The 24,013-nt window shown below is 44.8% G+C and overlaps 1 protein-coding gene across 1 annotated transcript in view; it reads left to right on the forward strand.

The window, feature by feature from the left end:
• The first annotated feature begins 11,417 nt into the window (after positions 1–11,417).
• Positions 11,418–24,013, forward strand: part of B4GALT1 (beta-1,4-galactosyltransferase 1) — a 98,881-nt gene continuing 86,285 nt past the window's right edge. Inside the window, exon 1 of the mRNA XM_077147951.1 lies at positions 11,418–12,014. Coding sequence (XP_077004066.1) covers positions 11,588–12,014 — 427 coding nt within the window. The 5' untranslated portion in view covers positions 11,418–11,587. The remainder of the gene's footprint in view (positions 12,015–24,013) is intronic.

A 24,013-nucleotide genomic window follows, 5' to 3' on the forward strand; every position in this document is an offset into this window, starting at 1 on the left:
ATTGGTGTTAATTTTTCTTAGAATGTTCGGTAAAATTCACCAGTGAAGCCATTTGGTCTTGATCTTTTCATTTCTTGGAGGTTTCTGATTCAATCTGGTACTTTAATTTGACATGAACATCAACAAATGAACAATAGGAGGCACTGAAGAAAATGTAACAAGTGGCACTATGGAGGTAATGGTTCTGTACTGTTCTGTTGGTCAGACTGTAGCTGGAGTGCTGGAATCAGTCCTGGAAACTACTCTTTTGTAGGGGAAATAGACAGACTAGAGCCTTCTTATAAAAAAAAAATGCCTTCGACAGGAAAGGAACACGCCTATAAAACATGAAAAACAGTAGAAATGATAGGTATCAGTCAGCCTAGAGAGGAGTATCTTCAGAAGAGGAGTAGCACATGGCTGATCTCTTTTTATAACGGAAAGACCATCATGGAGAAGAATTAGATTTATTTTCGGCAAAATCCTGGCATCACTGGTAGAAGCTATAGGGATGGATTTGAGCTTAATCTAAGAAGAGTTTAATAAGTTAGTGATATCCACAGTGGAATAGGCTGCCTTGCAATATAAAAGCACTGCATTTCTGGATGTGTGCACACAGAGATGGACAAACTCTCAGAGGGTATATTGTATGTGCAAAGTGTGATTGGGGCCAGTGAATCCCTCATTGGATGAAGTAGGGTTGGCATCCTTCTAGATCCTTCCAATTTCAAAATCTGACCAAGTACACAGGGCAAGTTTGGAAGAGCTAGATGGAAACAGGAGGAAGGGAGACCAGAGGTGTTATAAATTGTGAGCTGTTCTGGAACTCAATTCCTAGCCTGCAGCCTAGCTCCAGCAGTGAACCGTATCGAGGATTGCATTATTCCCAATTCTTCCCCACTTCCTGTATCCAATCCCTTTGCCATTTGGTTTTGCTGTTTCTCCCATTTGAGGCAGAATTCATTCTCCTTCCCTACTGATATTGGGTTGGACGTGTGACTTGCTTTGGCTCACAGAATGTGGGTAGAAGTGACCATGTGAAGCATAGGCATCAGTTTTTTTGTTTACCATCTTGTGCTTCTGCATCACCATGTGAAAAACATGCTCTTGGTAATCTCTGATCACAGAAGAATGAGAGACACATAGAGTAGACAGATGACATCTCTAACAGCCTTATGCAGAGCTGCCCCAACTGACCCATGGATATAGGAAATCCATGAATGGGAAATAAATGTTTTAGTGTTGGATGGTACTTAGATTTGGTGGTTATCTGTTATGCAGAATATTATGGTAATAACAAGACAAATGGAATATCCCAAAAGACTTTCAGATACAGCATCAAAGGCAGTTCCTAGGTTTTTGCTGACCTGTCTAGGATCTAGGAAAGCAGCACTTCAAGCTGAATAGATTGTGGGCATAACGTGTCCTGGATATAGATGTCACTGGGTGGAGCCCAGGCCAAGGGCTACAGGTACTCCATCGGGGTAGGGCAAAGAGGTGAGGAGAGGAAGCACATTCCACATCAGGCCCTGGAAAAAAGTGCAGCTGGGCACTCAGAACAAAGTGTTGATGGGGATAACCTCCTAAAAGACCATTTATTTGTATTGTGATGAAGTAAAGATGGTTACAGATTCTTTGCTGCACCTCTCATCAAGAGGTAGAGTCTATTTCTACTCCCCTTTAAGCTGGGCTGGCCCCATACCTTGTTATGACCAGTAAAATGTGGCAAATATGTCATCGTATAAGTTCCAAGACTGAGTCTTAAAAGATGGTCAGCTCCCTCCTATGTACTTGGAATGTAGTTGGGTCTTAGAACCCAGCTGCCATGCTGGGAGGAAACCTAAGCAGCCATGTGGAGAGGCCCACATGGAGGAGAACTGAGACCCCTTGTAACAACTCCAGTTGAGCTCTCAGTTGGCAACCAGCACCAATTTTCAGCCATGTGAGTGAGGCCATTTATAACTTCCAATATTCTGTCACCTTAGCAGACACTCCATAAAGCAGAAAAACCACCTGGTTAGTGCACAAAAAGCAAGAAATAATAAATTGTTGTTTCAAGAAACTAATTTTTGAGGTAGATTTTTGCCTAACAATAGATCAAAGGTTGCAAACTTTTTCTGTAAAGGGTCAGGTAGTGAATATTTTAGGCTTTGTAGGCCACATGGTCAGTGTTGCAATTACTCAACTCTACGTTGTAGCACAAAAGCAGCCATCAACAATCTGTAAACATATGAGCATAATTGTGTTCTTAATAAAACGTAATTTACAAAAATAGACAGCAAGCCAGATTGGGTCTATGTATATGATTTACTGGCCTCTGTAATAGAGCATTGAAATAGAAACCAGTATCTGGAGGTAGGTTGCTTTCATAACAAAAACCTAAAATGTAGGGCATTGACTTTGGGACTAAAAAGCTTTTGGTGTCCTGAAGGGTGGTGAGGAGGCTGGAAGTGCAGTAAAGAAATTATTACTAGAGATTATTGGGGACCTAAGTTACATATTGGCAACATACAGTTACATAGATGAGACAAAAATGTATCCAATGAACTTGTGATTTTGCTCTAGCATTTTAGAGGCAAAGTTGAAAATTCTAACCAGCTCTCTTTAGCTGCCTATGAAAAGGTACAGGAAAAAAGAACTATTTCTTTGCAAGCAGATCTACAGTGGAGCTATAGAGGGCCCAGGACAATCTCTCCAGCTAGCAAAAGATTCTCAAAGTAAATTAAAACCTCGAAGGAAGGATTAATTTCAGGATACCCTCAGTAAAATGAGGCCTCAGGGTCAAGGAAGTGGCTGTAAGACTCTTTTAAGACTTCAGAAAGATTTAAAGCAGTCCTCCTAGATCTCTCAGCAAATCAAAAGTGCCTTTAAAAATCTTAGGGGTTTGTCCCATTATACTCTGACTTATAGCCTAAAGTAAGTAGGAGCTATCATTAAATCCTTAGTTCCATTTAAGTTTCACCAATTGTTCCAATAATATCCTTTTATAACAAAAGAATACATTTCAAAGTCATGTGTTGCATTTAGTCGTTATTTCTCCTTAGTCTCCTTCAAACTGAGACAGTTCCTCAATTTTTCTTAGACATCTGTGACCTTGGCAAATTTTTAACATTTCAGGATGACTATTTTGTAGAATAGTCCACAATTTAGATTTCTTTGTTTCCTCATAATTAGATTCAGCCTACACATTTTTTTATATAGCCCATATTGTATTCTTCACATTGCATTCTCTCAGGTGGTACACAATTTAAATTTGTTCCATTATTGATGTTCTTTTTCTTTTCTTTTCTTTTCTTGTTTGGTTCTCTTTTAAATCAAGGTGCCATAAAAGTTCGAAAGTAAATAGAGGAGTTAACATGATTTTAAAAAGATATAATTTTATTTTTAAAGTGAGGAGCATTGTTAAAACAATTAGGAAGGAGATAGTCAACAGACATATCAATAAGTATATTGGTCTGATAAGACATAGAATCTTTGTCATCTAGGCAGATTACTCAGATGGTTAAAAACCTTTTATAGCATCTCAATAAGAGCAAACAAATAATCCAAGAAAACATTGCTATTTTAACAGAGTGAAAACTAAATGCTTTTTTGCATGAAGATATGTGTGCTAAGTAAACTATTAAAAACCTTATAAACTATAAAATCTTAGCTAACCTTAATCACAACCAATAAAATCCACTTCCAGCAAGACTTCTACAACTTTCTGTATCCATCCGTTTTGTACTGCACAATCCTGTTTCTCATTCTGCAACAATCAGTTTTTTTACCTTAAGGGAAAAAGTACTCTCTTTTTCCTTAACAAAAACACTTCTTGCATACTTTACATATTTAAATTACCAAAAAAGATATTGAAATCAATCTTCAAGCCAACCTCCTACAAAACACAATTCTTTTCTTTTTTTGTGAAAAATAACATATATACAAAAAAGCAATAAATTTTAAAACACATCGCAATAATTATTTATAGGACAGATTTCAGACTTTGGCATGGGTTACAATTCCATGATTTTAGGTTTTTACTTCTGGCTGCTCTAAGATACTGGAGACTAAAAGAAATATTAATATAATAATAATCATACTTGTTTGTTAAACCCTACCTTCTCTGTATAAATCCACCATCACCTTTGATCTTTTCCCCACTCGTTAAGGGTATTTGGGCTATGCCTATTCTAACTTTTTCATGTTGTAAAGGGTCGATGTTTATTTTGATCACTTGATTAAAGCGGTATTGACCAGGTTTCTCCATTGTTAATTTACTCTTTTCCTTATTGAAATTATAATATTTGGGGGGAAGAGTTTTTGATGTTCTGTAAATATCCTGTTACTTATTACATTTTCATTTGATTGATTAATAATTGATTACAGTATGGACTCATGGTTCCCTATTTTATTCAATTGGTTATAATTTGTACTATTAATATTTATTTTCATGGCATAAATTGTCTCAGATTTGGCCAATAGAAGCACTTTCAACCATGTTTCTGTGTCCTTCTACATATCTTCATCTTTCTTTGAGCTCTTCTTTGCAAAGATTTTCCAGGCTCATCTTGTACTTTCTCTGGCCCATTCCTGAAATTGAACCTTTCTCTAAGAATACCTGGTTCCTCTCATTGGAGATTAGTATTTAGAAACCAAATGTTGGGTGCTGGCTGTGCTCATTGCTATTGGGAAATTTATGCTCCAGCTTTCTCTCAGTACTACTCCTAGGCCTTCTCCTGGACACCCATTCTCACGTGCACACACACACACACAAACACTTTATTTCATTATGTATCTATATATTGAAAACCATGAACTCACACTGATTTCTCCAATTCCAATACAGCAGTACAGGGTTCATTTTAGTTTTCTCCCTGTGCATATTTGGAACTCCCTTCTCTGACAATCAGAAACTCGAGTAACTCTTATTACGTTTATATATTGTTATTTATTTAATCAGTCCTCCTATATATAACAGTCTTTTCATGCCACTTAGCCTCCATCACCTCATGTTGAGATGTTCTGTCCTGCTCACAGAAGTCTTCCTACCTGACTCAGATCCTGACATCAATTGATGCCCTTCTCTATCCTGCTTGGAAATTTTCAGTGGGCTGCTGCCCTCCCAACCTATGTGGACATCCTCCTCCTCCTGTTAATGCCCTGACAGCCTGCTCTAGGCCATTTGGAGTCCTACATTGATCAGCCCTATCTAATGGTCTGTGCTGGTTTGAAAAAATGTATGTACCTTAGAAAAGCCATGTTTTAATCCTAATTCCATTTTCTAAAGGCAGCCGTTTCTTCTAATCCCTATTCAGTACTGTATGTTTGAAACTGTAATTAGTTCATCTCCCAGGAGATGTGACTCAATCAAGAGCAGCTGTTAAACTGGATCAGGTAGAGGTGTGTCTCCACCCATTCGGGTGGGTCTTGATTAGTTTATGGGGATCCTATAAAAGAGGAAACATTCTGGAGAAAGTGGGAGATTCAGAGAGAGCAGAGAATGCTGCAGCACCACGAATCAGAGAGTCTACCAGCCAGTGCTTCGGAGATGAAGAAGGAAAACGCTTCCCGGGGAGCTTCATGAAACAAGAAGCCAGAAGAGAAAGCTAGCAGATGACGCCGTTTTCGCCATGTGCTCTTCCAGCTGATAGAGTAACCCTGACTGTGTTTGCCATGTGCCTTCTCACTTGGAAGAGAGAAACCCTGAACTTCATTGGCCTTCTTGAACCAAGGTATCTTTCCCTGGATGCCTTTGATTGGACACTTCTATAGACTTGTTTTAATTGGGACATTTTCTTGGCCTTGGAACTGTAAACTAGCAACTCATAAAATTCCCCTTTTTAAAAGCCATTCCATTTCTGGTATATTGCACTCCAACAGCTAGCAAACTAGAACGTGGTCTTTGTATGGAATTGCTCAGAAACAGAAAGAAGAAAAGGAAGAGGAAGAAAATAACTTGGTTTTATGCTTCATAGGTCCTTGTACCTGCAGAACTACACTTGGATGTGATTTAGATGATGAGATTCTGGACCTGGGGCCTCTGTCTGATGTTGTAATGGGATGAACCTTTGGAGGATCTAGGGAGGGGATGAATATATTTTACATGTGGGAGAAATATAAATTATTTGTGGTCACTGCGTAAACTATGAGGGATTAAAGAAGGCTGCCAATTCTTTGCATTTCCTCCCATGGGGGGGGTGTAGTCTATTTCCACTCCCCTTGAATCCAAGCTGGCCTGTAACTTAACAGAAAGCCTCAGAAGTAATGCTTACAGCAAAACCCTAATAGATCTGCATTTTCTAGCTTTATGCTTGGAAGCTTCCTTCTAGATTGTGAGGAAACCCAAGAAGCCATGTGGAGAAGCCTTTGTAGAGAGATGCATGGTGAGACCTGACCCATGGCCCATTCTGAGCTCCCAACCCCCAGCCAGCACCAACTGCCAGTCATGTGAATGAGGAGACTTTGTAACTTCTGACTGTACCAGTGCCCCACCCAACACCATGTGAGGCAGAACTGCCCAGTCAACAAGTTTGTGTGAGAAAAAAGCTTGTTTTAAGACACTAAATTTTGGGGCAATGTGTTATGCTGCAATGGATTATAGCAATAACTGCCTACTATGTGGCAGGCACTATCCCTTGCTCTTTAGATCTACTGGGGTGAAAGACAAATGCAAACTGACAGGTACAGATTAGGGAGCTTTGAGAGGGAAGTGAAAAGACCAGTAACCAGTTTGGAGCAGCCTTCAGGGAGAAGCAGAGAGCTGAATGATTCTGGGAAAATAGGCCTTAAGTGGGCAAACTGCCAAATCCCAGCTTCAGGCCAGTCAGTCCTACAACTGCCTGCTTCTGGGTATCTTAACTGATGGGATTAATTATTAACCCGATAAGGTCAAGGGCAGAAATTGCTGAGGACAGTGGGGACTAAGTTGCCTTCTACGTCTGTTTTTTATGTTTGGTTATCCAGAAAATGTTGTCTTGAAAGTTTCTGGACTTTGTGGACCTTTCCAAAGTAAGAACTGTACCAATTTTAGGCATGTCTGGAGAGGGAGATGTTCCCACTTCAGTGGACTTTGCACGTTTCCAAGAGATAGACAGTTAGCAAGTCTTATTCCTTTTCCTCAATTTCTGATCAATAGAGAAAGCAGTGTCAGGTGTATGACTCCTAACCTCAGTTTTGCCTCCTGGTCATGAGCTGAACATATGGAAGGCACATCTCCATTGACCCCTCCCTCCCACCCCCAATATCATTTTGCAGATGGGGGACTAATCTGACCCATCCCAACTCAATTGACCAAGCAGAATTTTCCTCTAGACACAGGCTGTTAGGCTCAGTTTCACTCTCACCAACTCCCTAGTGAAAGACTCTAGACTTTTATGTTCTAAAATAACTTAGCAATAACACTCCCTTCTCTCCTCCTATCATCAAGATGATCTTAAGTATTCACTTAATAGGTATTTTAACAATTATTCAATGCCAACTGTGTGCGAGGCTCAGTTCTAGTAGCTGAGGATTCAGTAGTGAATAAGAGAGAAAGTTCTGGCCCTGAGCTTCTGATCTTCTGATGGAGGAGACAGACACCATTAAATAAATGTATGTCAGGTAGTGATAACTGCTCTGAAAAAATAAAGCAAGAAGGCTAAGGAGATTTGGGCAGGGGACTATTCTAGATTGTCTGGGAAGGTTTCATTAATAAGGTGAGCGAGAACTGAATGAAATATGGGTGAATAGTGCTTTAGGCTAATTGAAAAGCAAGTACAAAGTCCTTGAGACAGGAGAAAAGCATGGCAAGTTCAAGGAACGTCAATTAGGCCAGTGTAGCCAGGGTAAAGCAGGGTGAAGAGTGGTAGGAGATAAGTGGGGGAGATAGATAGGCAACCAGATCAGATAAGGCTAAGAAATTTGGGCTTTATTTTGGGTAAAATCTTATGTTTGCAAAGATCTCCCTGGATGCTGGGTGGAGAAGAGCCAGGAAAGGTGGTAGTGGAGCTGGTGGAGCAGGATGGTGACCAGTTAGGAGGCTACCATATAATCCAGGCCAATATAATGGTGGTTTGGTCCAGGATGGCACAGCACAGCTGGTAAGTGGTTGGATTCTGATGTTTTGAAGGTAGCACGAGGAAATCTTGCTGAGGGACTGGCAAAAGCATTTGAGAATAAGCGAGGCACCATAAAATTTCCCTTTTCAGTTTTGGGGTTGGGGATATGGATGAACAATGGTGCCATTTCCTGAGGTGGGTAAGAAGTGGAATGGAGGCAAGGAGATTGGCTGTGGGGGGCTGTATTTTTTGAGTTGAGTTGCTGGTGGTAAGATAGGCAGTTGAACATATGACTCTGGCGGTCAGAGCAAGATCTAGGCTGGAGAAAGAAACTTTGGAGTCAAAAGCATTTAAATTTTATATTTAAAGATAAGAAAGAAGCCAATCAGGTCAGGATTAAGTTAGTTCCGAATACAGGGGCAAGGAAGACATTGATTTTAGAACTTCGCCTACTCTATGAGATCAAAGGAAGAAAAGGTTTATTTTGTCCAGAACCTAAATTTTCTATAGCACATAATCTAACACAACCTGTCTGGATAGATCATTTAAACAACCCAGACACAGGAAGCCTAGAATGAAAATGAGGGTCTGTAATCCTATACAGCTTAATATAATGCCCAGATACATCCCAGAATATATTAAGCTGATAATAAAAAAGTATTGGCAAAGTCCCTTGAGGGATGGAAGAAAAAATATGGAAGTACTAAACTTTACCACTGGGGAACCGCTGATGCTGTGTCAAACATTAGGGATACCTAAGCCAATAGGCCAAGCCCTTGATCTTGAGGCTTGCTCTTGTGACCCTTATGTATGTAGCAGAGAAGCTTAGCCTACCTATTAGGTATGCCCGAGAGTTACTTCCAGAGGACCTCTTTTGTTGCTCATATGTGGCCTCTTTCTCTCTAAGCCCAACTCTGCAAGTAAAATGACCCTCCCTGCTATGTGGGACATGATGAAAGTTTCCCTGGCAACATGGGATATTACTCCCAGGGATGAGCCTGGCCCTGGCATCATGGGATCAACAATGCCATCATGACCAAAAGGGGGAAAAGAAGTGTAACAAATAAGGTATCAGTGGCTGAGAGAGTTCAAACAGACTTGAGAGGTTACTCTGGAGGTTGTGTCTACACAAACTTCAGACTGTCATTGCTACCTATCATAGTTTGCCAAACCCCATAGAAAACCATTCCTGCCAAATCTAAAGAACACCTAGGGCAATATATGAGACTCTACAAAGGTTCCATGCACTAGGACTACTTTCCAGAAACCTATGACCTCCAGATAGGTCCTGAAACCCACCCTCTCTAGAACATCAACTTGTTCCATTCCCCTATCCCATATTATTGACAGCCATGATTTCAACAGGAAAAATTTAGAATGGGCATAGTCCAAATACCCCTAACGAATGGGAGAAAGATCAAAGGAGATGGTGGAGTTACACAGAGAAGGTAGGGTTTAACAAATGAGTATGATTGCTGAATCATTATCTTGGGATTTCTTTTAGTCTCCAGTGTCTTGGGACAGCTAGCAGCAAAAATCTAAAATTGTGGAACTGTAATCATACCAAACGCTGAAATCTGTCCTATAAGTAATTGTGATGTGCTTTGAAATTTGCCTTTTTGTACATGTTATTTTCCACACACACAAAAAAGTTGATTGTGACTGATGAGTGCAAGTTACATGATGATTCTGTGAATTACTGATTGTACACTTTGGATGATTACATAGTATGTGAATATATAACATGTATCAGTAAAAGCACATTAAAATTAAAAACATAAGAAAGGAAGCATACAGATACTATAAATCACTTATAAGGAGTGTAGACAGAAAAGAGCATCATGGACCATGGCCTTCAGCATTCAAGAACTGGAGAAGAAGAGAAGCTCACAAAAGTGACAGAGGAAGGGCTAGTGAGTCAAAATCAAGGGGGCTTGATGTCCAAGAAGCCAAAAAAGTAGATTCATAATCAAGTATCAACTTCTGAGCCTCAGTTTTCACATCTGTGACATGGAGACAGCACCAACTGTCTACTTCATTGTACTGTTAAAATTAAATGAGATGAAGCATGAAAAGTAATTAGTAAACTCTCAATATAAGGTAGTTATTATCATTCCCCCCACTTCAGAGTTGGCTGCAGGGGCCTTCAGCTTCTCAGTCCACAAAAATGACAGCATCCTTAAGGATCCTCCTCATGGGTAAGGTGTCCCTACTCACTTAGGCACCAGGTGGGTGTGAGGCGCTGCCCCTTGGTCAAAGTGTCAGTGCCCAAACCTCTGATTCACACTGCCTCCAGCCTTTACTTGCAAACAAACAAGGCGAAAACGTTGAGGTAAGTAAAGGTTTTGGAGACAGAATTCTGTCACTACTCCTCACTGCTGTGGGATTTTTGGCAAATTTCTTAACCTCTCTGGGCCTTGAACTCTGCAAAATGGAGACAATTCTATATCATGGGATTACTCATAGGATGAGACAATATATCTGAGGTCCAGGCCGTACAGATTGTAAATAAATCCGACTGCTCTCCTCTTGCACGCTGGCGTGGGAGTTACTGCAGCTCACTACACTCCCACCCAAAGCAAGTACCCTGGCGGAGCGTGATGCAATGGAAACGAAAGAGCACCCTCCACCCGGAACAGAGTTGGGCGGGCCTCTGAGATCCCGCCCGGGCCTCACAAGAGCAAGCCGGGGAGCCAGAAACTCCTTCACTTTCTTTGCTTCAAGGGGCCTGATAAGTCACTTTCTTGCAGGACCCCCACGTTGGCAGAGTGTGGGGGAGGGGTCCGAATGTCCCATAGAATTCCTCGGTGGCTGCCCCATCCCCCGCCGGCCATGGAAGCTCGTTTCCTCGGCAACCTTTCTCCGCCCTTCTTCCTCCTCCCAAAGGCCTACAGAGGCCCCCTGGCTGGACTGGCTGGAAGGCAGCCACGACCCCCAACCCTCAAGACAGCGACCCGTCTGCCCTCCTCTCCGCCCTTTTCTCTGCGGCCGCGCTGAAGGTCTAGGCTCGCGCCGACGGGGAGGAAGAAAGCCGACCAGCGCTTCGGTCCCCGCGGCTCCCCTGCGCACCCCAGGAAGTGGTGGCGCCTCTCGAGGACAGCTCTAAGCTGGGGACGCGGCTTGGGAGAAACGGAAGCCCCGCGGCGAAGGCTCGGGGGCAGGGGGCTGTGGGCGGCTGCACGGCAGAGTCGAGTAGAAACCTGGGGGCAGCCCGGGCAGCTGCCGGGAGTTTCCAGAGCCGCACCTCGGAGCTGCACGTCGCTCCCCCCACCGACCCGAGCAGGCTCCGCTACCTACCGCCACCCGACCGCCTACCCACGCACTCGGCCCCGCCCCCAGACGGCCCCGCCCCCCGGCCCTCCGGAAAGCCCAGATCGGGCCCCGCCCCCGCCCCCGCCCTCTCCTGGGGCGCCCTTCTCCTCCCTCCGCTGCGGAGCTGGCCAGTCTCAGCGCTCCGACGCCTGCCTCCCTCGCCTAGCCTCCGGCCCCTCCGCGGCTCGCCTAGATCTGGCCGCTGTTGGCCGGCGGCCCGCGGGCGGGCCGCCCTCCCCACTTGTAGCCCACCCCCCTCTTAAAGCCGCGGCGGGAAGATGAGGTTCCGGGAGCCGCTTCTGGGCGGCAGCGCCGCGATGCCGGGCACGTCCCTGCAGCGGGCCTGCCGCCTGCTCGTGGCCGTCTGCGCGCTGCATCTCGGCGTCACCCTCGTCTACTACCTGTCCGGCCGCGACCTGAGCCGCCTGCCTCAGCTGATCGGAGTTACCACCCAGATGCAGGGTGGTTCGGGCGCCGCCGCCGCCAGGCAGCCCTCCGGAAATCTCGGGCTCCGAGGGGATCCGCCGCCGCCGCACTTAGGCGTTTCCTCCGAACCGCGCCCGGATCGCGACTCCAGCCCCGAAACAGACTCTCGTCCCAGCCCGGGCCCCGGCCCTGGCAGCGCGAACAACCTGACTTCGGCGCCGTTGCTCCTCGTCACAGCGCAGTCGCCGCCCGCTTGCCCTGAGGAGTCCCCGCTACTCGGTAAGGACTGGGGTCGGCGCCAGTTTCGGGACTGGGACTCCCCCGAATTTCCCTGGCAGAGTTCCTCGGACTATGCCCCTTTCCACGGCAGCCAGCCCCCCTATTCCGGATCGGAAACCCCAAACCCAAACAGAGGCTCCGGGTTGGATGGAGGAGAGAGAGAATGGGAAATGGGTCTTTTGGGACTTACGTTGGAGGTTGGGTTGGGGAGGAGGAGGGAAGCCGGCAGGCCCCTCTGACTCCAGAACAGGAGAAGGCCTTGGAGACGTCCCAGCGCTGGCACAAGCCCCGGGAAGTTTTGCACTTTGGGTCGCTTTGAGTTTCGAGCAGCCTGCGCCCTGCTAACCTGGTAGTGACCTCGAGGCAACTCAGAGTAATACCCCCACGTTTGGGGGGGCTGAGAATGAGGGCTCCCAAGTGGGGAAGGAAGCTGGCCTCCCAGCTCACATCTCCTTTCTTCCCATAGAGCCAGTCTTTCCTGAGTTTAAGTAAACTTTTTTCCTAAGCATTTGGGCAAGTGGCTTACCTCTCTCAACCTCTGGTTTCTCATCTGTTATATGAGAGTAATTAAATGCTACCTATTTCAAAGACTTGTTTGAAAAGATTAAATCAAACAATGTAAACAAGGTGTTTAGTGGGTGAGAGCCCAATACATTGTCACTTTGTGTTCAGTTCCTCCTCTACCGAGATCTCTGCTTCAGGGGCCCTTTTCCCCTGCTTCCTGCCCTTCTAAGTCCCTCCAGCCTAAGCGAGCAGGGTGCTCCTAGGGTCGGAGTCCTTCAGTATGTGTATATTGTGTGTATCGGGGCGCAGAGAGCTAAACTATAACCAGTTATCACCCATTCTCTCCATTCCCTTGCTCAGATTATCTGAACTCTGGCTCCCAGCTTGTTAGAACATAGGCTGGGAGCTTGGGGGCCGGGTGGGGGTGGAGGGTGGGTGGTTTGCATTCCTTATGTCAGGAGGAGGCTAAGTCCACCTCTGGACCTCTCCCTTGTCCTGTAACCTACAAGCTTTCAGCCACAGTTTGCTCTGAGGGTTACCAGACAGGTGGCTGCTCATTTCTACTGCCGCGTTTTAGAGAATGTTATTGTTGGTGAGGGGCCCCAGCAGGCTGGAAGGCATTCTGCCCATCAGAGCTCAGCCACTTCTCCCCAGAGCCCTCGTAGAGCAGGCCCCCTGCATGCGCTTGCTCAATTTCTCCAGTGACTATTACTATATTTTCATATCAAGTTTGGGAGGAATGTTTTGGAATTGGTCAGACATGACTTGTGGTGATGGAAGTGACTTTTTTAGGGCAGAAAGTTTTTCCAGCCTTGTGTTAGTCTGGAAAACAGACTGGTCCTAGAAAAGGAAGTACACTCTTAGCCCTGCTGCCATCTGACCTCGGGCATGTTACAGAATTTCTCACAACCTCTTGCTCATGTATAATATGGGGTCGTTGGTGTTTACCTTACAGGGTCTTTTTTTAGAACCAAATGAGAGTGTGTACATTAAATATGCCACATATAATAGGTGTTCAGTACATGTCTGTTAATAATAATGTAATGCTAATATTTGCTTGGGACCCTGAAGTTCATTTTCTCAGACTCCCATGGAGATAGCTCTGAACAGTAGAGAGAATGAGGAAGAAAGAGAGTCCCCCAAACCACAGAGAGACCAGGTTTTGTGCTTTAGTTTGTTTTTAATTGTTACCTGGACATTATGCAGAAAGAAAGATAAATGAATTAGCAAATTAGAGAAAAGTATCCCCAAGCTCATTAGACTGGTGTTTGAGGTGTAAGGTCATCTCTGAAGCATGAGAGCTTTGCTTTGTTTTGTTTGTTTGTTTGTTTTTTGCTTTGCTTTGCTTTGTTTTGTAATGGTGTTACCATCGACTGCTGTTTCTAAATTGACTGAATTGGTGGTGTCTTTTAGGGACTTCCTAAGAGATCATGTTTTGGGGGACTAGGGGAGAGGCTCGGAGCCTTCTCTAGTTTGGCCCTTTCTCGTGACATGCATGGGACCCTGCTGAGGCAGCTCCAGAAAGTGAAGGCGGAAGGCTTTTCTCCATTTGAATTGCTCTTTAAGATTTGAATGGTGTTGGGTGCTGCTCTCAAAGTGGAGGTTCCTGGCTAGGAGGGGGCCTCGAGAGGGCTGAAAGTCTTCCTGGGGGTATGTGGGTGGGGGGAGTTGAGCCCTTCTGTTCAGCTGGGCAGGTGTCAGCCAGAGCCCTTGCCGGGTGGTTTTGAGGTTGGTGGGAGAAAGCATCCGTGGGGTTTAGATTTGTGGCCTTTTCACTACTTGCATTTCCTTTCCCTGACTAAGCTCTACTTTCTAGTGTCCAGGGGCCTGGGCCAGATGCTGTGACTCTTCCCAGCTGATAGTTGGTGGGTAATGAGCATGCCCATCCCTGGAAGACTGGGCTGCTGACGGATCAACTGTTTGATCGGTTTCGGGGTTGGTTTGTACACGACCTTCTGTCAGAGCCTTGGAGTAGACCTCAGATAGCCTTGGGTTTGAATCCTGCCTCTATCTAAGCTCTGTGTGTAGCATAAGAGAGGTCACAGTGTTTGAAGCCACAGTAGGCTGAGTCCCATGGGCCAGTGGGAGGCTTGCAGGGGGAGGTGGCCTTTCCTGAGGATTCCTACAACTTTCTCCAAAGGGCTCACCCAGGCAGGTCAGGCCTACAGGTGCTGCCTGTTTCCCAGCCTTGCCCCAGGCCCCACCTAGGGGGCCGTGCAGCATTCACGCTACTGACCCTGACAGCGAGGTTCGCTTTTCTGGTTGCCTCAGTGTTTGCCTGGATGGAGTCAGCCTGGGAGGAGCAACTGCCCCGTTTTTCTGTGTTTCTTTTCCCGGAATGCTTATCATTGCTCAGAATTGGCAGCCGCGCAACATGATTTGACTGGCTCTGGCATTGCCAGCCCAGAGAGGGGTGGGGTGGAGTGTGGGGGTGGGCAGCACATCAGGCTGCTCTGGGTAGGAGGGGCGGGGCTGACTTGGGAGCTCGTCTGGGGGCCTGCTATGGACAGTGCTTCAGGGTACAAGGGTGAGTGACTTCAGAACAGCATAAATCCCAGAGGCTTCTCTTGCCAAGCTATGCTTTGAGGCAATCTCCTTCATTTGTTAGAAAGGGAAGACTGATCTAGAGCTGGGCACTGAGGAGTCTTGGGCACCTGGGCCAGCAAAGAGTAGCTGCAGGTAGCCAGGACCCTGGGAGAGGCACTTACCCATATCCCCATCTCTCCGATGAAGCTCTTGCTAGGTCTTTCCTCAGCTCTGGCGCTCAGTTGTTTCTCCACCAGTTCGCTAACCTGTCCCTCCTCTCCTCCCACCTGACCCCCCATATGATGCACATGGACCCCCCATATGATGCATAGCAGACTGCCTGGGACAAAGTGTCCTTTGAGAACATCTGTCCTAGCCTCTGTCCCTTTGGAAATGGGTTATTTGGGCCCCTCCCCCCTCCCCTTCTGTGCTTGGGATGGGGACTTATCCTGGGAGGTGGGGGGAGCAGTGAGCCCCACCTGTGTCAAGACCTTTAAACTCTGGGAGGCCTTTAGATTGGTTTCATCTTGAAGCTTTTTCTGGGAGAAAGGTTTTATTGATGCACATGCATGCCTTCTTATCCATCTGTCTGAGATTGAGGAATACCCTCCATCACCATCTGGCTTGTTCTCATGCAGAAACTTTCTCCCACCTGGCATGATGGTGGCGGGAGTAATTTTGCCTGTTGTGATCCACCCTAGACTCTGTTGAGGAGCCGCCTTTTCTGCTTTAGGGCCTCTGATGAGCAAGCTGGCAGTTCCATGGGAAATGGACAAGTAGCTGGTATCTGCCAACAAGAGTGAAACATGGGATTGGATTTTAACTGCAGCTTCTTGGAACTTTAGCATTCCAGGACAAGACCCAGGACCCATCCAGTTTCCCAGACCCCATCCCTCATTGTGCTAGTGAGAGGAGGGGTCTTGCCTCAGGCCACCCAGCTATGGAGAAGCAGGCTGGGTCTGGAACCCAGATATCCTTCTTTTCAACCCTGTTTTCCTTAAGGTTATTGCTGGACAGACACCGAGTGCAGAGGCTCAGAGACAGCCTGATATAGCCTAGAGTTTGGAAAGATCCGTGTAGATGTGTCTGTGAGTCCCTCTGAAGAGCTTGTATCCTGGCAGCTGGCTTGGGTGTCTTTGGCTAAGGCATCTGGTAACTTCATTCATTCAGTTGCTGTAATGTCCCTGTACTGTACTGTGCTGTGCTCTAGAGCCACAAAGAGGAAGAAGACAAAATACCTCCTCTTTAAAAACTCATAATTAGGCAAAGAAGGCGTGATTAAACTGTTGAATCCCATCTTCTCTGTTATAACTTCCCCTTCTCCTTTGTTCCTTTTCCCAATTCCAATATTTGGGCTATGCCCATTCTAACTTTTTCATGTTGAAAAAGAGGTATTGACTGTGTGGGGTAGGGGGATGTTCTTACAGAGGCTGGCCTCTCTGGGTTCCAGGACTTATCTGACCTAGGACCATCTGGAGGTTATAGATTTCTGAAAAGTAAACTTAGTGTGTGGATTTTTTATAGAATCCCAGATAGAGCCACAGGTATTCTTTAGGGTCAACAGGAATGATGTTGATTGGGGTTTGGCAGACCATAACTGTTAGCAATATCTATCTGAAACTTGCAAAAGAGTAGCCTCCAGAATAGCCTCTCAACTCTGTATGAACTCCCTTAGCCACTAACACTGGCTTTGTCCCATTTCTTTTACCCTTTTGATCAGGAAAGCATTGTTGATCCCACGGTGCCAGGGCCAAGCTCATCCCTGGGAGTCATGTCCCACTTTGCCAGGGAGACTTTCATCTCCATGTAGGGGGGAGTGTGGCGATTTTACTTGAAACTTGGGCTTAGAGAGACACCACATCTGAGCAACAAAAGAGGTTTTTTGGAAGTAACTCTTAGGCATAATTATAGGTTGGCTTAACTTCTTTGCTACAGAAATAAGTTTCTTAACAGCAAGCTTCAAGATTAAGGGCTTGATCATTAATTTGGGATTCCCTAATGTTTGAGGCAGTATCCAGGATTTCCCACGTGGGAAAGTTTAATATTCCCTATTTTTTCTCCAGTCCCTCAAGGGACTCTGCCAATACTTTTTAATTATCTACCCAACATACTCTGGCATGTATCTGGGTATTACATTAAGTTATATAGAATTGCAAGCCTTAGTTCCCATTCTGGGCTCTATGTATTTGGCTTGTATAAATAAGCTGTATCCAGGCAGGTTGAGTTAGATTGTGTGCTGCAGAAAATGTAGATATTGGACAAAATAAACCTCTATACCTTTGGTCTCATACATTAAGGAAGCTCTAAAATACAGACAATATCATCTTTTGCCCTGTATTCTGATTTTTCTTAGTCCCAACCAGATCAGCTTTGTTCTTATCTCTAATTAAAGCCTGATCTCTTTTTTGGTTTCTTAAACGGTTGTTGTATGCAGCAATGCTGACTTTCAGAGCTGCAGAACTTCAACTCTGAGTCTTGTGTGTCACATAGGTACCCAGAGTTTCAGGAAAATATACATATAGCACAGCATCTCAGAATCTAGTAATACACTTAGAGCTCCGAACTAAGTATTACTGCTATCGAGCTTACAGTCTAGGCCCCAACTTTCTTATAAATATTTTTAAAAAGAGACCATATAATATTTGTTCTTTGTTTCTGACTTAAATTGTGCAAGATAATGTCCCTAAGCTTCATTCACCTTGTTGCATGCCTCATGACTTTGTTCCTTTCTGTAGCCGCACAATAATCTGTCATATGTATACCCCACAGTTTGCCTTTCTGCTTGTTAGTTTATCCTTCAGCCACCTCCATCAATTGGTGACAAATTACACATATTTACATTATGAGTCCAAATATTACATTTTATGCATTTGTCTTATAGATCTTGTATGAAAAAAGTTCTTTCTTTTATAAAAGTTCGGAGATTAATTTCAGTGTTTTCCAGTCCTGAATTATTTGATTGTTATGAAAATTTTCCTCTAATTTCTGCAGCTATGAATTAGCTCTGCTGGGTAATCTTTAACTTGCTGCTGTATAATGATAACGAGCCATCAGTGGCCACATGCCTGGGTAGTAGGGCTTTGGGCAGCAGCAGGGTAGGGATTTCCAGGCTGTGACTGTGCTAATTAACGGGTTGGGAATGTTGGAGCAGTTAGTGCCACAGGAGTCCAAGCTGTTCTAGGGATTCCACGCTGAGGACTGTGCACACTTTGGGGCCAGGACCAGCAGGCTCATCCCCTTAGGGCTCAGCAGGGCTCTGGGTATATGTGAAAGGGGCCCTGGCAATCCTCTCAATCCTCTAGCCAAACCTGGTGACTCCTTCACTGACCGCTTGCCTCGTGGTGCTTCCTGTGCCTCGTTCCCAACTCAATGTTCCCTGCCTCTTCCCGACAAGAAGCAGAGGCTGAAATTCGGCTGGAATCCAAGCCCACCTGGAAATTCCAGTTTTCCTTACTCAGTTGAGTGGCAGTTCAACTGCCTTAGGACAAATGGTCTGTCCTTTCGGTTTAAATCCCTTGTGGGCTGGGCCCTGTGGGAGTTTTAACATTGGCTGTGGCACAGCCTAGTGTGGTCTCTGGCTAGTGGGGTCATTGTAAAGGCCAGATGGATGGACTCTGGCTCCCGAGGGACTTAACGAGGTGTGGGATTGGACTCGTGACCTCAGGAGGCCTCTCCTATCCTTGTGCTTGATGACGGCTCCTGTGAGCCTGACTGTGACTGTAAAGACCTCAGTTTGGGGGGGCTTCTCTGTTTACCGGAGCCCATGCAAGGTGAGGTGAGGCAGTCACCAGCTTGTGGAGAGATCTCTGAATCCTGTTTTAAGTGTCAGAGACATCGAGGTTGGAAGGTTGGGGCGGCTTGGGGGTGGGGGACCAGGGTTTGGCTGGGAGCTGTTTCTGGGTAAACGTGGCCTGAAGGGATTTGTCCTTAGAAGGCAGAAGGGGTGAGTCATACGCGCAGTTGTTTCGGGTTCCACTCTTCAGCCTGCCCTCCCCTTCCCTACCCGAAGAACGAAGGCGCAGGGACTCTATCATTGCTGTTGCTGAATTTGTTGGCAGTGAATTTACTATCCGGGCTGGGTGTTTTCTGTAGCTGTCCCTCTGTCCCCACTGCGGCCTCTCTGAAGCCCCTCATGAAGCCCAGAGAAAGAGGGATGATTTTCCTTAAGGATTTTGGGAGCTTGAGCTGTGGGTCTTTGTGTTTGCATTTTTTAAGCAGTGGGATGATAATCTCTCCTCTCTTTTATTTATTAACGTAATTAAAAATTTTTTGTGGGGTGCAAGGGCTGGGAATCAAATCCGGGTCTCCTGCATGGCAGGCATTCTCCCCTCGTTTTATAAAAAGTAATGCAGGCCCACTGAAGATAACTTGGAAAAGTTACAAGAGGTGAAAAAGCACACCGGTATTCCTCTCACCTAGAGGAACCGTGTTGGCGTATTTCCTACTAGGTTTATTTCTGTCCATGTTTAATATTGATAGGTGGATAGTTAAATGTAGATAAATATAGACAGCCTGATGTCTAACATTTTTCACCTAAGATTCTGTCGCAGGATTGGTCTTTGACCTTTAAAAAATATAAGAGCAGAATCACATTCTTTCAGCTATATATGTCATAACCTTCTTAATCATTCAACTGGTGTAGAGCATTTCTGTTCATTCTGATATAGAGAGTTTTTGTCATCCTTAGTGGTGCAGTGAAGTATGTGCATAAAACATTAAGCATTTTTTTGGATTGTTTCCATAGTATAGTTTTCTAAGGGAGAAAAAAAAGGTGAATGCTCTATGAGAAGGGCTTGGTTTTTAAACCGATTTTACTGAGGGAGAAACCCATTGAAAAATACAGGTTTACTTAGTGTCAGCAGATGAATAATGTATATTGCTGAATGAAGGAAGTATCTATGATTCTGATTAAAAAGGAAGCTACGTCCAGGAAATGCCTGGGGCAGGAGCAGAGGGCCAGGCTGAGCAGAAATCCCTGAATAGAATCAGTGGGGGTGATGCTCCAGAAGTTGGCTTTCCTTAAAATCCTCATCTCTGGGCTAGGCTTAGAGGACGGAGGAGCTGGGACGGTGGTGCTGAGTGAACATCAGCTAGCTAACCCAGTGCTTTCAACATGACTGAGATGTGCCTGTTCCCACAAGAGGTGTGGAAACAAGCTAGCATATTAGACTCTGACACATATAAAGCAGCTCAGCTGGCCCTGGGGTCTGGGGAGGGGCCATTCATGCCATGAGGATGACATGAATGAGAGCTTTTAGCTTCCCAGGAACTCCTTTAGGGAGACGCCTCAGAGACCGGCAGAGCCTGGCATACAGTACAGCCTCAGGTCGGGTGGCTGTGCCAGGCTCGGCCTAAGGAGTGTATTTTGAAGTTACTTCATTTTCAGTGTCCTCAATGAAGATAAATTATCTTGCACTGAGGGATGGTTTGGATTTTGGAAGCTGCCAGGGGTCATTTGACACAGACCCTAGACATCACTGGGGAGTCTGCTCTGAGGGGCGAGTCAGGGTGAGTCAGGTTCCTTCCCACTTCCCACGTAGACCCAGAAGTCACGGGGTGCTGCGGGTGGGTGGGGAGGGGGGTTGGGGGGCTGGGTGGGAGGGATCCTGGCAGGGGGTTCAATATTTGCCTGGCCCCATGACAGAGTGCATTCTAGAAATGCCTTTATGAATTATGTTAAAAGTTTCTTCCTGTTTTGCATAATGTCCTTTTGCCTTTGACATCCTGAAACTGCAAAACTTTTGGTATTGCAGGACACAGCCAGCTTTAAAAAAACAGGAAAGGACGACCAGCAAAGGGTGGGCCTAGGGCAGCTGTATTTATGTTTTAGGGAATGTGGGGACTCGGTGCCGGGGTAGCTTCTGACGTTTAGGTGAGCACTTCGGTTAGCCTGGGCACGCTCCCTGCCTGGCTGAGAACAGGTAGACTCAAGTCTTCTCGCAAGAGTCAGGAACGGCCAGAAGGAAAAAGATGAATGGGGAGACTCATCTGCTCATTGACCAAACGTTTATTGGTAGCAGCAAGACTATCCCAAGAACAAGGGCTGGCCCCCACTCCTAGAGAGCCCTTTAGGCAGCTGACAGACTCTGGCAATACAGAGCGGTCAGAGAGAGGAAGTCCGGGTGCTCCCAGGACACTGAAGAGGTGCACTGGGCTAGGTCCTGGCTAGGGCCAGAGTTAAAATGACAGGACCTCTTTTCTAGACACTGATTTTAGCATCCATGCCTGTCAGCGCATTTGAACAGCCCCCCTTGTTAGGAAGAGCAGATGTCTGTTACTGAAAGTGGCCTGTGATTTCCTCTAGCGGCTGTCACATGGGGGGAAGTCATCGCTGAAGTCCTACAGTCGAGCAGGAGAGGAAAGGGAATGGAGGTAGAGTGAGCAGAAGATTTTAGAACAGATGGCAACCCAAGTGTTGATCCACAGATGAATGGATAAACAAAATAGGATGTATCTGTATAATGGAATATTACTCAGCCATAAAAAGAACTGTCGTGTGGGAGACCTGGGTTTGATTCCTGGACCATGCACACCCTTCAAAAAAAAAGACACTGCATTTCTGTTACATGCAACAAATGGATGTAACAAATGCAACAAACTTGAAGACAGCAAGCTTAGTGAAATAAGCCAGACACAAAAGGGCAGATATAGTATGGTTTCATTTATGTGAAATATTTAGAATAAGCAAATTCATAGAAACAGAAAGATCAGGGGTTACCAGCAGTGAGGGTGGGAGTGGGAAATGAGGAGTTAGTACTTGGAAGGTACTTAAAAAGAGTTTCTGTTTGGGGTGATGAAAAAGTTTTGGTAATAGACAGAGGTAATGGTAGCACAGCTTTGTGAAGGTAATTAATATCACTGATTGCACACCAAAAGTGGTTAAACTGGGAAATTTGAATTATATATATATCAACAGACTAAAAAGTGAAAAAAAAATTTTTTTTTCTAAACAAAAAGAAAAATACATAATCTGAATAAAAAGGTAGTTTAAAAATAGTTCTAAGCCCCAGCATAAATAGTCAAGCACCTCCAGGAAATGATGTTTGATGGTAAAGCGGCAACAATCTGGGCGTGTATGATAACCATTATAGATATGGGTTTGATCTTGTTTAAAATTTTTTTCTTCTAGCCTTCTTCCTTTGCTGGGAAAATTTTCTTTAAATTTGTTTGAGACATGCATGGAATTCCTTTCTTTGAAATAAAAACAAGAGCATAAGAGAGGTTGGTGTAGTTGGAATTGTCCTGGACAGGGCAGGGCTGAGGAAGGCTGGACTGAGGGGCCAAAGCAAGGAGAGGCGAAGTGGGAGAGGGGTGCAGGGAAAGGGCTTCCTAGTCTACAGAGGGTAGGGTCCAGCCTTGAAGACCACTAGAGTCAGGGCTCCTGAGCTCTAGCCCTTTCCTTGTTCTTTTCCTAACCCAGGACCTCATTTTGGGCAAGTCTTGACTCCTTTTTTGGGCTGTGTGCCCATCTCTAAAATTTGAGAGAGCCAGACGTGCTGGTTCCAGCACTCTTCCTTTTCTTCTTCCCAGATTCTAGGTTGGTGTGGAGAAAAGCTTGTTCAGATCTGCAATAGGAAAGGCCTCTGAAATTCCCTGTGAAGCTCATCACCCACCATTTCAGCATTCTCCTGTCCGGGCTGCTGCTAAGGAGCTTGTCGTCTCAGTTAAAGCAGCTTAAGGATCTCAGCAGGTGGATGACTCTTAGAAATGACAGGGGAAATAGTTCTTCTGATCACACTGGCATCTTGGGACAGTTGTTACTTACCTTTCTGTGCCTCAGAGTTCTCACTTGTAAAATGGAGGCAATCATAGTATCTGCCTTATAGATATTGTGAAGTTTAGATAGTAGGCATGAAAGGGCTGCAAACCGTGGCTGACCCTGAATAAGCTCTGAATGTATATTACTTATTATTGGTAATAATAGTTGCTTCTATTTGTGAAGAGTTTGGCTTTTGCTCTATCGGATTTCTTTCTTTCTAAAGTTGAAAATACAGTGTTACCATGTTAAACCTTTAAAAAAAAACCTGTAATGTACTTCCTCCCACTGTAACATATTTGCATATTACTTTCCAAATACATACACTATGTTGCATTCATAGTGTGAAACTATTTTACATTCTGCACTTTTTGTTCACCATTATCCTAGAAACTTTACATTGCTTCTGAATTCTTTTTTTTTTTCAGTTTTTTAAACTTTTGTTGTAATAACAAATAACTCATTTTCCCGTTTTAACTGTATGGAAGTGTACAGTTCAGTTGTGTCAGTTACATTCACAATATTGCACTATCATCATTAATATCCATTACCCCTACTTTTGCATCCTCTCAAACAGTAACTTTTCACCCATTAAGCTATACCTAATTATCTTTAGTTGTGGGTAATATCCTTTTTGTTGTGGGATATTTCCCCAGCATTCGACATTCTAAAATTTATCATCATAGAAAATCCTGAGATAAACATTTTTACTGTGTATAGCTCTTTATGCTTTAGTTGAATTATTTCCTTGTGGTGTGGTTGTTTTTAGGGTGATGATTTTACATTGTCACATTGTTTTCGAGAATAGTTGGAATAACTCAGCCTTTAAGTTGTAAATCCCTGAGATACTGGCTTTTGAAGAATCTATCTGGAGCCTCATTCTTAAACTATGTGTCCCAGCTGTGTATCACAGGGGCTGGGAGTTTGTGTATCTTTGTGTCTGTGTGCATGTGTATGAAGTATGAAGTTCCCTGTGTAATGCACAGCAGGTGCTCTGAACATGAGACTTTTCCTATAAGCAATTATTTCTAGGCAGTTAATGCTGAGTTTACCTACTGTCCACAAAAGGAGCCTTACTGGTGGCTCTTTTAACACATCATGAAACTTTGCTGAAGAGTTTGTTTACCCAAAGTAAGAACTTTCATTCTTCCTTTGTGGCCAAAGCCAGATTAATAGGATGGCGTTGATTTAAAATTTTGTTTGTGGTTTGGTT

This window comes from Tamandua tetradactyla, chromosome 2 (assembly GCF_023851605.1).
Source record: "Tamandua tetradactyla isolate mTamTet1 chromosome 2, mTamTet1.pri, whole genome shotgun sequence".
NCBI lineage: Eukaryota > Metazoa > Chordata > Mammalia > Pilosa > Myrmecophagidae > Tamandua > Tamandua tetradactyla.